At 46.5% G+C, this 13760-nt stretch overlaps 2 protein-coding genes across 3 annotated transcripts; both read right to left on the bottom strand.

Moving 5' to 3' along the window:
- Positions 1-328: 328 nt before the first annotated feature.
- LOC123429506 lies at positions 329-3042 on the bottom strand. Of its 2 annotated transcripts, none has more exons than XM_045113535.1 (3): positions 2562-3042; positions 1976-2282; positions 329-704 (listed from the first exon to the last, which is right to left on the bottom strand). In XM_045113535.1, exons 1-2 carry the CDS (start codon positions 2943-2945, stop codon positions 1977-1979), a joined length of 690 nt encoding a protein of 229 aa, XP_044969470.1. In that variant the 5' UTR covers positions 2946-3042; the 3' UTR covers positions 329-704; position 1976. The 2 variants fall into 2 exon arrangements, with proteins under 2 accessions (XP_044969470.1, XP_044969469.1); XM_045113534.1 differs by having other exon boundaries at positions 329-672.
- A 3387-nt stretch (positions 3043-6429) lies between these two features.
- Positions 6430-13303, bottom strand: LOC123424808. Its single transcript, XM_045108502.1, has 3 exons — positions 12881-13303; positions 12320-12626; positions 6430-6689 (listed from the first exon to the last, which is right to left on the bottom strand). Exons 1-2 carry the CDS (start codon positions 13238-13240, stop codon positions 12321-12323), a joined length of 666 nt encoding a protein of 221 aa, XP_044964437.1. The 5' UTR covers positions 13241-13303; the 3' UTR covers positions 6430-6689; position 12320.
- Positions 13304-13760: the final 457 nt, after the last annotated feature.

Raw genomic sequence — 13760 nt, 5'->3', positions numbered from 1 at the left:
AAGTGACACGGCCTCTATACAATATAAAATCAACATTATATAAAGGTTGCATCATTTAATTCGGATCAGAAGGAGTACTACATATTTGACACAGTTGCAAATCTGTATCTCTAGTGGTAAGTACCATTGATCATCATAATGTTAAAAAAATGTGATGAAGATCAGCAGCCAACACGAGGATGGAACATGTACTCTAGTGCAGTAGATGACCACCTCTGATAAACAAGAAGATATTCGAAATGGCAAAGCGTACATAACACACTTGGCACTTGCAAAACGTTAACTACCGTGCATACAACATATAAGAACCCAAATCGACAGCAGTGAATTCACGAGATTAATGTCTCATGGAAGCGTTTTCTTCCAAAAGTGTGTCACAAAGGGACCGCAAACGAGGAGTAGCATCAAACATCGTCAGCCGACCAATAATGACCCACCAAACATCATGGCTAGCTATTGACGATTACGATCTAATAATAGCAGAAATAAGCAAGTCTAAAACAGTTTCCATGGTTAACAACGATTAGCATCTACTAATGGAAGAACCAAGTCTGCAGAAACTCTCTTTTTCCTGTGGAAACTTGTATCTGTAGGGATCACTCCCAACCATCAGTAGAATGACGATTAGGATCCTTGCCATAATCCCCGGACACCTTCTCTTCTTAGCTTGGTCTGCCAATAGTGCCACCCAAGATTTCATCAGACTACCACATAAAAGAAACATACTCATATCAACATTAACCATCCAACAGTACAATTTCAAGTACTGTGAATCTAATAAAGGCTATGTCACTCATTTTCCAGCAATGAAGTAACTTCTATCTTGTGAGATATTACAGAATTAGAATATTTCTCGTCCTTTCAATTGGTAGTGCTAACAAACGCACAATGGAGGATATGAACTTGCGACATCAGATATTAACTGTTCTCAAAGGGACGTCTACGAAAATGTAGTGGCATAGCACCACTGTAAAGTACAAGATATGCATACATTTACGGTCATGTTATTTATGTACATGATCAAACAGTTTACTTTATTTTACTAATAAAGTATAGAAGCACTAAACTGAGTCACAGAACAGCGGACAAAGGCACAATGGCAATTCTACTAAAATATACTGTAGTAGGCATAGTGGCACATAAATGTTAATAATTGTTAAAAGGACTACAGGTGTGCCATTTTACCGTCATGTTATTTATTTACATGATCAAAAAGTTCACTTCTTTTTACAAGTGTGACCGAACATGGTATAAAAGTTATGAATGCCAAATGCAGCTAAGAAGAGTAGACTCGTATGCCATAGCCAAAACTTCAAAACTTTGGATCTTCCCATCGGTTTCAATGGAGAACTTAGAAATGACAAGAAAACTCAAGAAAGGTGCTTGTAAACAGTTTGGGAGCATGAAAACATTGTTATAATCTCACTCACTGCAAAGATACAACGATCACAGTGGAGAGTGGACCATGGAGCTTAAGTAATTAATTTGCTTTTTTCTAATATATAGAACTGATAGTTTTTACTATCATCACTTCGTAACAAAAGCATAAGGTAGAACTGCATCAGTTGGCTACTTGCACGATTTAAGATTGATGGCAATCCCAATCTAATATGCAATGACCAGACGAAATAGCAAAAACCTCATTGGTTTTATATGCAACGATGCTCCATCTTAACAACTACTTCCTCCGTTCCTAAATATAAGTCATTTTAGAGATTCCATTACAAACTACATATGGATGTATATAGACAAAATTTAGTGTAGATTCATTCATTTTGCTCCATATGTAGTCCGTAGTGGAATCTCTAATAAGACTTATATTTAGGAACGAAGGGAGTAACAAATATCAACAGCAGTAGGCAGTAATCAACAACACTGGAGGACTGTTTTCAGGATACACAAAATATGCAGATTATAATTGAAAAGACCATATGGCTCACCGATACAGGGGGCAAAGCAAAGGGGGGTAGCATACCTCAACATAACTGCGATGGCGCTTTCCTGTCCACCTGGTCCCCCCTCCAGACACTAAGAACGAGTGCTGGGATGATAACAAAGCAAGCTGTCGCGTGCATACCAAATGCCGCCACATCCATGATTACGGATGCGACCATTTCACCCTGAGACATCGAACCCTCCACGTGCGGCGACATCATCGCTACCAGAAGACCAGCGACCGTAAGAAGGAAGAAGCCCACATCTGCAACGTATCCAAGCACCGCGATGCGCGGAAGCCTAAACAAGTCTGCAACCGACTCCCGCGTGAATGCTCCTGAGGCGATCTGAGTACAGCAATTTCAACAAAACCACAGGGATGAACATGAGTGTGTACGGCATGGTTCGGAAATGGAATGATGCAAATGAAGTGATGAACACGAACACACATGGAAAAAAAAGAACTAGTCCCACCGATCAGGACAACCTGAACTGTATATGGCAACTTAGCTAGAAGCCTAGAACATAATGCTAACACAGGGCTCGTCCACTAGCGTATGTACTGCACTGCTGCTGTAATTCGACCGGAACAAAGATGGCAGGGAGTCAATTTGCACGATATATACCTTCTTGAATTCCGAAGTGGATCCAGATACAACTGCAATCACGTAGGCCACGCACGCCAAGAGGACGAGAAGCGCGACGAACACAAGGATGCTGTAGATGAGGACCTTGAGCCCCCCGTACACGAGGGCCTGCAGGAACAGGAAGGCGGCGGAGCTCTCGCCCCAGGCGCGGATCGCCACGACCTGTGCAGCCGAGGCCGCGGAGATGACCCACGCGAGCGCGAAGCCCAGGTAGGGGAGGGCTCCCGCCGCGACGCAGAGGACGCGCCCGAGCGCCAGCATCGGGGCGAGGGCCAAGTGCACGAGCGCCAGCACCACGACGACGATCCGCGACGGCGGGGGCGGCGGCGGCGACGAGGGCAGCACCGCTTCGGCGACGGCCATCGGTCGGTGCGGGAAACCCTAGCTCCTCGAAGCTTCTCGCCCTCGGAGTAGGCGGAGTGGTTGGGCTGGGTTGGCGCAGCGAGCGAGGGGACGGGGGTTTGTGTCGTGGGAAATGGGGATTGGCGACGAACAGGGGAGGGGGTTTTGCGGCCAGCTGTCCCCGCTTCCCTCGGTTCTGTTCTAAGAGCAAGTCTAGTAAAACCCTCAAACCTTTAAATTAAAAAAAATAACCGCTTTTTTACAGTTTTCGTCGACAAAACAACGTAGACTAGAACCCTTAAACCCTTAAATCCGTAAAAAAAATTAAAGGTCGAACCTGCAAACCAAATCCCAGCCTGTAGAAGTGAGGGTTGGGAGGGAAAACCCAATCCCAACCCGCACTCCTGTTCCTCTCCAGCGCGGGAGGGAAAACCGCCCGTCCCCAGCTCCTCCCGCCGCCATGGATCCCCCGCCCGCCCAGGCCGCCGCCGCGCACGCCCCGCCCGCCCCCGCACTAGACCTGCCCGCCCAGGCTGCCGCCGCGCCAGCCCCGCCTGCCCCCGCCCCCGCCCCACACGCCCCGGCCACCGTGGCCTACGTGGTGGCGGCGACCCACGTCGGGGCCAAGCGGCAGCGGGTGGGCCTCGCACCGCCTCCTCCCGCCCCGGCCGCTACCGCGCCCGCCCCGGCCACCGCGGCTGCCCCGGCCACCGTCCAGCCCGCCCCCGCGAAGAAGAGCCGGCCGAAGGTCTCCTCGCGTGGGACGCGAGGGGCTTCCTCGAAGGCCCCCGGCGCATCCCCGAAGCGGAAGAAGGTCACGGCGCGAAAGAAGCCCGCGCCCCCGGTCGTCGTCGTCGCCGAACCTCCTCCCGCCGCGCACGAGGTGTTCGAGGAAATGGCAAACCCAACCTCGTTCATGGACCTCCTTCAAGACGCGGAGGTGGACCTCGGGGCTCCGCCTCTAGAACCCTTTGGTGAGGAGGTTGGAGAAGATGAGGAGGATGAAGGGGATGACGAGGAGGAGGTGGCCGAGATAGGGGAGGAGGCATTCACCGCCGCTTCCCGCCCACGCGCGCGGTCGACAAACTACACCGAAGTGGAAGATATCCTCTTGGTTCGTGCTTGGGCATCTGTGGGGATGGATGCAACCACCGGCACCGATCAAACCGGTAAAAGGTATTGGCACAGGATCGAGGACAACTATTGTAGGATCAAGCCGAAGAATTGTGGGTTCCTCTCTCGCAGTTACCGGTCGCTTCAAGGCCGGTGGGATTTGATGAAGCCCGCTTGTGCTCGTTGGAGTGCGGCCATGGACCAAGTGAGGGATGCACCACCTAGTGGAACCGTGGAGAGTGACTATGTGAGTACATATATCTTCACTATTTTCATTATGTGTGTGTACTATGTGGGTTCTTATGTGATTATGTGTGCTTGATAGGAGACAATTGCCGGCATGAGGTACAAGGAGATGGCCGCTTCCAACGGCAAGCCATTCCCATTTAAGCATGCTTGGGCAATTCTTCAAACCTTTGACAAGTGGAAGTTGAGGGATCAAGAGACCGCACCCAAGGAGTCGGCAATGCTTAGGATGGATGATAGTGAAGATGAGGAGAAGGAGAGGAACTTGGGCAAGCCCGAGGGAACCAAGAAGGGCAAGCAAAGGGTGAAGATGGAAGGAGAGGCATCAAGCCTAAGGGAGAAGATGGAGCAAATGATGAAGGCGAGAGAGGAATTGACTAGGAAGACATTGGAGACCAAGATTCTTATCACCGAGAAGAAGAAAGAGGTCAAGCTTGCACAAGTTGAAGCAAAACGTGAAGAAGCAAAGCGCAAGGCCGACTTGGAGGAGAGGATGATCAAGGTGAAAGAGGCAAAGGTATGGAAAGAACTCATGGTGGAAGAGAAGGAGCACATGATGATGTCCAAGAAGGACATGGATGAAGAACAATTGCAATGGTGGAAGGACTACAAGGAGGACATCACAGAGAGGAAGAGGATATTCCGTGGTGCGTCCTCTACTTTTCGAGGTGACACTCCGATGAGTGGTGGTGGCGATGGCGGTGTGGATGACTCCAATGGAGGTGCTTGATGGACGTGCAAGTGATCTAGGAATGGCGCCAAGTGCAACTTTTTGGTGATGGTGCCGATGAGAGGGAGAAGATGATGATTGTGTGATGTAAAAACTATTAAACCATGCATCAATGATCTTTATTTCCGTGTTTGTTTGAAGGTTTATTATGTTTGTCTTGTGAAAATTATGCAATGCCAAATGACAGTTTTAAGGTTTGGGGTTGGGGCAAAGACTAGAACCCTCAAACCCAACCCTTATAACGGAATATTCCGTTATAAGGGTTGGGTTTGAGGGTTTTAGTCTTTGCCCCTGTTTTTCAACCCTTAAAAGTGTCAAAAATGTGCAATTCTCAACCCTTAAAAGTGTCAAAAATGTGCAATTCTCAACCCTTAAAACTGGTTTTTGTTTTAAGGGTTTGAGGGTTCTACTAGACTTGCTCTAACCCATTTCCTCTCTACTAGCGGATGCGGATGCGGACGCGGGTTCTAACGGGGTACGTGGAAACGGTGAGTGCCTGGTCTGATCCTGCACAATTACATAATTTCATTTTCGGTAAGACTTGCTTTTTTTACGGGGTAAAGTACTTACTTAATTTCTTGTTCAAGCCACTGTGCGAAATGTTTAAATATATTACCGAGTTTTCTTTCGAACAAAATAACAAGAGTTCACTTTCATTTATGGTTTTTGAATTTAAAAAAACTCTCAATATGGATCATCAAATTGTAAGTTGAAAATTTCAAGTTCATTTATTTTGAAGTATGCATATTGGATTTTGAAAGCTTCAAAGACTAGTGTCAAACTATTATGATTGCACAATTAAGTAGATTTTCATGAAGAAGCGGTTTGAAAGGAAAAGGCAATATTGTCAAAAGCAACTGAAAGGTATGATAGATGCTTCTGTCTGGAAATAGATTTTGATGAATAACCGGTTTGAAAGGGAAAACCCACCCAATAAGTAGCTAAAAATAATAAAATTGACCTTTCAAAAAGAAAAGTTGCAGTTCAATGCAGTGTAAAAAATTTGACGCGATGGACCACAGTTCATCATGCATATATATATATATATATATATATATATATATATATCTGAGAAGTGCCTTCAGTTACGTAAAAAAAATGCCTTCCTATGTTACTGTCGACAAAAGAAAAATGGAAAATTGGGTGAAGTATGTGACAGTTTTCAACGACACAGAACAAACAATGATGGCCAAGTTCAACAGCAAATACGAGGATGGAAACGACAATACAAGCATGCCAGCAGGTAGAGTTAACATTCTAAAAGATGACCCAACGACCACGATGGTAGTAGATAACCACCCCCGGTAAACATAACCACGAGGATATCCGAAATTGCAACGCATACATAGCCCACTTGCAGAACGTTACTACTTGCCACCATGCATACAACATAAGAATGCAAACCGACGGCAGTCATACCAATTCATCACCAGATTAATGTCTCATGGAATGGAAGCATTTTCTTCCAACAGGGTATTACAAACATGACACAAATTCTACCATCATATATTTATACACCAATACTCCAGCGCAATCTTGTAAGCAAGTAACCCGGAGTAGCATCGAACATCATCACCAGATCCACAATGACCCACCAAACTTCACGGCTCATGCAGATGAAGCTGAGATGTAGCTCCTTGCCAAATTCTCCGGACACCTTCTCTTCTTAGTTTCATCTGCCAATAACCAGGCCCAAGATTTGATCAAATTACCACATAAAAGAACATTGTCATATCAACTTTAAGCATCCAATAGTATATTTTCAACTTTCAAGTACTGTAAATTTAAAGCCCATGCAACTCATTTTCCAGCAATGAAGTAACTTTATCTTGTGAGATATTGAAGAACTCCAAATCTTTCTCATCCTTTCAATTGGTAGTGCTAACACACAACTGATTATATGAACTAGCAACACCAGAAATTAACTGTTCTCAAAGGTATGCCTAACAACATGTAGTTGCATAGCACCACCTTGAAGTACTACGTATGTGTCCATATATTGTCATGTTATTTACTTACGTGATCAAACAGTTCACTTCTTTTTACTAAAGTATAAAGGCATTAAACTGAGTCACAGAACAGCAGACAAAGGCACAATGGCAATTTTATCAAAATGTAGTGGGCATAACGCCACATAGAAGTTGATAATTGATAAGAGGACTAGAGATGTGCCATTTTACCATCATGTTATTCATTTACATGATCAAACAGTTTGCTTCTTTTTACCAGAGTGATGGACACGGTACAAAGTCATACTGCGAAATGTAGCTAAGAAGAGTAGAATCGTATGCCATAGCCAAAACTTCAAAACTTTGGGTCTTCATGTTGGTTTGATGGTTTCAAATGAGAAATTAGCAATGACAAGAAAACTCAAGAAAGGTGCATGCAAACAGTTGGAAGCATGCAAACATTGTTATAATCTCACTCGCTGCAAAGATACAATGATCACAGGGGACGATGGAGCGTAAGCAATTAATATATTTTTTTCTAATATGTAAAAGGAACTGATCGTTTTATTATCATCACTTAGTAACAAAAGTGATCAAACAGTTCACTTTTCAATCTTTGGGAAAGCTATCCCCATCGATCTGGAGTGGAAGTAAATGTGACACTGGCAGAGTCAGCATAGGCTGTTGGACGCTGGCAATGGAGAGATGCTCTCCATTATGTCAGGCCTTAACCTGGAGATTGTTTGCTGCAATGATAGGGGGACTTGATTGTCCAGCAAAAAGGAAGGCGCTTAGGGAGTTTGCTGACTCATTACATGCTGCAATTTTCTGTATCCAGGAGACTAAACTGGCGGTGATCGATCCGTACACTATTATGGAATGTTTTGGGTCATCTTACGACGTTTCGCTTACCTTCCTGCATGCGAGACCAAGGAGGGATCCTTATCGCCTGGAATTCCTCCATGCTACAGATTTCTAACTTTGTGAATGATACAAACTTCGTCTCGGGCTGTGTTTCGCCGTCGGAGGGTGCGCCTTGGTGGCTTTCGGTACTTTACAGACCCCAAGAGGATCAGGAAAAGATGCAATTCCTGGAGGAGCTCTCGGCTCACCGCCAGCTTTGCCCTCACCTATGGTTGGTGTTAGGGGATTTTAACCTGATTCTATAGGCCTGACAAGAATAATGCTAACCTGAACTGGAGAGTGATGGGAAGATTCAAGCGGTTCCTTGATGACCTCAAAGAGCTGTACTTGCATGGGCACAGGTTTACGTGGAGTAACGAGCGGGAACCACCCACGCTTACCAAGATTGACATTGGATTGGGGATTGGAGCATCCAGACTGTTTCCTTCGGGCGTTATCCACGGCATATTCCGCTTCAGATTCGAGATTTACTCGGTGAAACTTTGAGGGTTTTGTGGAGGCAGTCAAAGAGACGTGGGTCTAAGACACTGTCATTACTGACCCATTCAAGCGCTTATATTTGCTGTTGAGAAACACGGCACGCTATCTCAGACTTGGGGACAAAAGCGCATTGAGAATGTGAAGCTGCATATCGCCGTCGCAAATTATGTGATTTTGCACCTCGATTGTGCTTGGGATTGGAGATCTCTCTCGACGTAGGAGAGGTGGTTGAGACCCACGTTGAAGCAGCTAGTGCTGGGTCTTGCATCGCTTGAGCGTACGATCGCAAGGCAGCGCTCACGTATAAGATGTCTGAGTGATGGAGATGCTTGCCAATGGGAGGAAAACAAACAAATTCATACCGGCAATTACCCATGGGGGAAACACCATTACGGATCAACACGGAGAAGAGGAGTTGTTTCGTGCTGCTTACAAGAATCTTCTGGGAACAGCGCAGGCAAGAGAGCATGCTCTTGATTTGGATTTCCTAAACATTGCCCAAGTGGATCTTAGTGATCAAGACATGATTTTCTCTGAGGAGGAAGTCTGAGCGGTAATCAAGGAGCTGCCAGCAGCTCGTGCACCTGGGCCCGATGTTTTTTTTTTTTTTTGCCTTGTCCTACCAGAAGGTGTGGGCGATCATTAAAGGAGATGTCATGACAGCAATTCATAAGCTGTTTCTCTATAAGGGCCGCGGTTTTGGCAGATTAAATCAAGCCCTGATCATGCTGATTCCAAAAAAGCCGGATGCATGCACAGTCGGTGACTATCGTCCGATTAGCTAGGTAGCCTGGGTTCATAGTATACTGAAGCTATGCGCTAAATTGCTTGCGATGAGACGCAGCCAACGTATGGAAGATCTGGTAATGGTGAATCAATCGGCGTTCATAAAAGGGAGAAATATACATGATAATTTCATGCTTGTCCGGCAGTTAACGAGGAAGCTGCACAAGTGGAAGGCCAAGGGACTCGTGGCCCTTCCTGTTTGAGGTGCCGCAAGCTAAAGGATTCTCGAAGATCTGGAGCTTGGGTTGCTACTACTAACAATAGCTAGCTCTCGAGTGGTGGTAAATGGCTCAGCTGGGGCGAAATTCATGCACACACGTGGGCTTTGTCAGGGAGATCTGCTCCCGCCCCTCCTTTTTGTGATCGCCATGGACACCTTGACCTCCATGGTCACCCGAGCGCAGGAATGTGGAGTGCTCAGTGCATTGCCGGGATGCTCACCTCTCCAGAGACTCTTTATTTAAGCGGATGATGTGGTATTATGCGATTGATTTGCTGTGTGTCTGTGAATTTGTACGCATTTTTTGAGCTGCTTCGGGTCTTCAAGTGAACTTCAACAAGTCTTTGGCCATTATGATCGGTACGGAAGAGTGAGATGAGGAGATGGTGGCTGCGGCGATACTGTGGAAGATGGAAGTTTTTCCCTGCAAATATTTGAGGCTACAGCTCTCCATCAAATAGCTCACGAGGTCGGAGTGGCAACCGATAGTTGATTCAGTGCTGCGATTTCTTCTAGGATGGCAGAGAGGTTTGATCACCAGGCCAGGACGGCTGATCCTTGTGAACAATATTATCAGAGCCTGTCCTACACATCACCTGATTGTGGCAGACGCCCCAAAGTGGGCGCTTGATCGTGTTGACAAGGGCTGCGGGCCTTCTTTTGGGCTGGGACAGAAGAAACCTATGGCGGGAAGTGCCAGGTGGGGTGGTGGCATGTTTATAGGCCAAAATGCCTTGCAGGCTTGGGAGTGATTAGTCTCAGGAGGCAAGGTATTGCTCTACGCCAACGTTGGGAATGGTTGAAGCGCACGGACGATACTAGACCCTGGAAGGGATTGAACATGTCCCCTGATCCTCAGGTCCAGGAGGCGTTTGACAGTTTGGTGCATTGGCAGGTGGGAGCTGGGGATCAAAAAAAAAAATTTGGAGAGAACGCTGGGTTAATGGTGCTAGGCTGGCGGAAATTACGCCAATTGTCATGGCGCACGTTACCCAGGTGATCAATCGCAGATCGGTTAAAAGAGGGCATGCTTCACAGCTGGGCATGTGACATTGTCGGAGAGCTCTCTACCGATGGGCTAGTGAAATTCATCAGGCTCTGGGAGATTCTAGTGCCCATGCAAATCTCCCCTGATCAGGAAGATGTTGCGATATGGAAGTGCAACGTTCAGGGGCAGTACACCTCGGCTTCTACATATCACATGCTGTGGAAGGGTGCCATCAGGTTCCAATGTGCATCAGCAGTTTATCAGTGTTGGGCTCCCCTGTCATGTAAGATATTTATGTGCCTTGCGCTGCAATATCGACTGTGGACTTCGGATTTGAGATTGAGGCATGGTTTGCAGGATCAGGGCTCATCGTGCTTCCTATGCGATCAAGAAGAAGATAGTGTGAACCATATTTTTCTGCAACGTGTCTACTCAGGTATGGTATCTTTGCTTCAGAAGGGCGAGGATTAATTTGGCGCTGTTGCCGACGGTGACGGATCATCTTGAATCTTGGCGGAGCTCTAATTGCAAAAACATTCCTAAAAGCACTGTTCAAGAAAGGTTTTTAAGCGACGCTTAAGCGCTTAGTGATGGCAAAGCGCTTCGCTTTTGCCCTAAGCGCTAGGTTAACCTTTTTAAAAATTTGGCCAGAATTTGAGTATTTTTGAACTACTTTTGCTTGTCTGCTTGCACAATAATGGCAATATCCCATTTATCTTATTATTAGGCTCTGTTTGGGAACTATTTCCTTCATATGCTCGCAAAATTATGGCCACATGATCTCTATTAGGCTATGACCATTTGAACTGAACTGCATTTTAGTTGTTATTTTGCTTCCCATGTGAACTTAATGTGTATTAGCTATGGTGTGAACTGTATTTTAGATGGCTATTCGATTACACATGTGCCATGTTTCCTATTTTCCTGTATATATTATTCAAAATCTGTCAAATTCTAGCCAATTTCAAAAAACGCTTAAGTGCGGTTAAGCTGCGCTTAAGCGTCCATTGCTCGAAGTTGTGGCCTTCCGCTTCGCTTACGCTTTCCGCTTTTTTGAACATTGCCTAAAAGGTACAGCAAAAGGTTTGATTCGATGATCACTATATTGTGTGTTGGGGTATTTGGAAGCAATGGAATGGACGAGTGTTTGATAGGCATGACACAATATCCGAATGGGTATTGGCTTCAAAAATCTTTCAAGAGCTCAAGTTGTGGGCTCTCGCTGGAGCTAGAGGAGTTCAACACTTTAGTGAAGAGTAGTGTATGGTTTTAGGAGTTGAAGTTTTTTTTTTTTTGCTCTTGCACCGGCTTGTGGTGTGAGTGGCTTGGATATTTCTTGTATATTTTCCTCTGTCTTCTATAAAGCTACAGTACACAATTTGTGTACCCCTGAAAAAAAAACAGTCCACTTCTTTTTACGAGTGAGGGAACATGGTACAAAATCATAAATGCCAAATGCAGCTAAGAAGAGTAGACTCGTATGCCATAGCCAGAACTTCACAACTTTGGGTCTTTCAATTGGTTTTAATGGAGAAACTAGCAATGGCAAGAAAACTCAAGAAACGTGCTTGTGAACAGTTTGGAAGCATGCAAACATTGTTATATCTCACTCGCTGCAAAAATACAACGATCACAGTGAACGATGGACTGTAGGCAATTAATTTCCTTTTTTCTAATACGTGCAACTGATCATTTTTATTATCATCATCCGGTAGAACTGCATTAGTTGGCTACTTGCGCAATTTAATATGCAATGACGAGAGGAAATAGCAAAAACCTCATTGTTGGTTTTATATACAACGATGCTCCATCTTAACAAATATCAACACCAGTAGGCAGTAATTAACAACACTGGGGGACTGTTTTCATGCTAGGAGGCTACACAAAATATGCAGATAATAATTGAAATGATCATATGGCTCACAGAAACAGGGGAGCAAAGCAAAGGGGGAGGTATACCTCAACAGCACTGTGGTCGTGCTTTCCATTCCGCCTGGTCCTGCCTCCAGGAATGAAGAATGAGCGCTGGGATGGTAACAAAGCAAGCTGTCGCAAGCATACCAAATATCCCCACCTCCATGATCACGGAAGCGACCAGTTGACCCTGAAATATTGAACCCTCCACGTGCGGCGACATCATCGCTACCAGAAGACCAGCGACTGTTAGCAGGAAGAAAGCCGCATCCACGACCAATCCAAGCACCGCGGCGCGCGGAAGCCTAAACAACCCTGCAACCGGCTCCCGCTTGATTGATCCGAAGGCGCTCTGAGGAGGAGAGCAATTTTAACAAAACCATACGTAGTATATATGGAATGGTTCAGAAATGGTAGGATGCAAATGAAGTGATGAACACACATGAAAAAATTAAACTACTACTACTCATCAGGACAACCTGAACTACGAAACTAATTAGACCACAATATATATGGCAACTTCATAATCATAACACTTGCCTATGTACTGCTGCAATTCGATCGACCGGAATAAAGGTCACACGGAGTTAATTCGCACGGTAGTACCTTCTCGAATACCGAAGTGGATCCAGATGCAACTGCCATCAAGTAGGCCACGCGCTGGACGCACAGCAGCAGGACGGCAAGCGCGAACGACGCAAGGACGCTGTAGAGGCAGACCTTGACGCCCCCGTACATGAGCGCCTGGAGGAACAGGAAGGGGCCGGAGCCCTTGCCCCAGGCGCGGCGCGCGACGAGCAGCGCAGCCGCGGCCCCGGAGGAGATGCACGCAACCGCCAGGCACAGGTAGGTGAGGGCCCCCGCCGCGACGCGGAGGACGCGGGCGAAGCGCACGAGCGCCAGCATCACGACGACGATCCGCGCCGCCGGCGGCGGCGATGCCGGCACAGCGTCGGGGACGGCCATCGATTGGTACGGGAAACCCTAGCTCCTCGAAGCTTACTGATGGTTGGGCTGCGCAGCGAGGGGGTTTGTGGGAAATGGGGATTAGCGACGAGCACGGGGAGGGGGGGTTTCCGGCGAGCTGTGCCGTTTCCGGGTTCGGTTCTACTACTAGTGGATTCGGGTTCTAACCGGGCATGCTGAAATGGTGAGTGCCTGAATGTTAATATTCAAGTTATTTTTATCTTGAACTTTGGAGTATTTTGTATTAGTGCGTTTGACAGGAGATTTTTTTTACCTTCAGTTGAATCCTCGAGATGAAGTGGAGCAATGAGGCGCGGCGACGTGGCCAGCGGCGGCATCTTGGCGAGGCCTCATATGTTGAAGAGGGTTCGACGATGAGGGTGATTTTGTTTATGTTTGCTCTCACTGGTGTTATGATTATATAGCCGTCGAGATCAAGACAGCGATGTTGCGGCTGGCAGAGGCTTCGTGGGCGAGGGCTCACGAGAACCTGATCGGAGAGGTGGAGACAGTGCAACTC

This window comes from Hordeum vulgare, chromosome 2H, assembly GCF_904849725.1.
Source record: "Hordeum vulgare subsp. vulgare chromosome 2H, MorexV3_pseudomolecules_assembly, whole genome shotgun sequence".
Taxonomy (NCBI): domain Eukaryota; kingdom Viridiplantae; phylum Streptophyta; class Magnoliopsida; order Poales; family Poaceae; genus Hordeum; species Hordeum vulgare.
The sequence above is the reverse complement of the archived record's forward strand: the minus strand, read 5'-3'. Positions and strand labels throughout refer to the sequence as shown.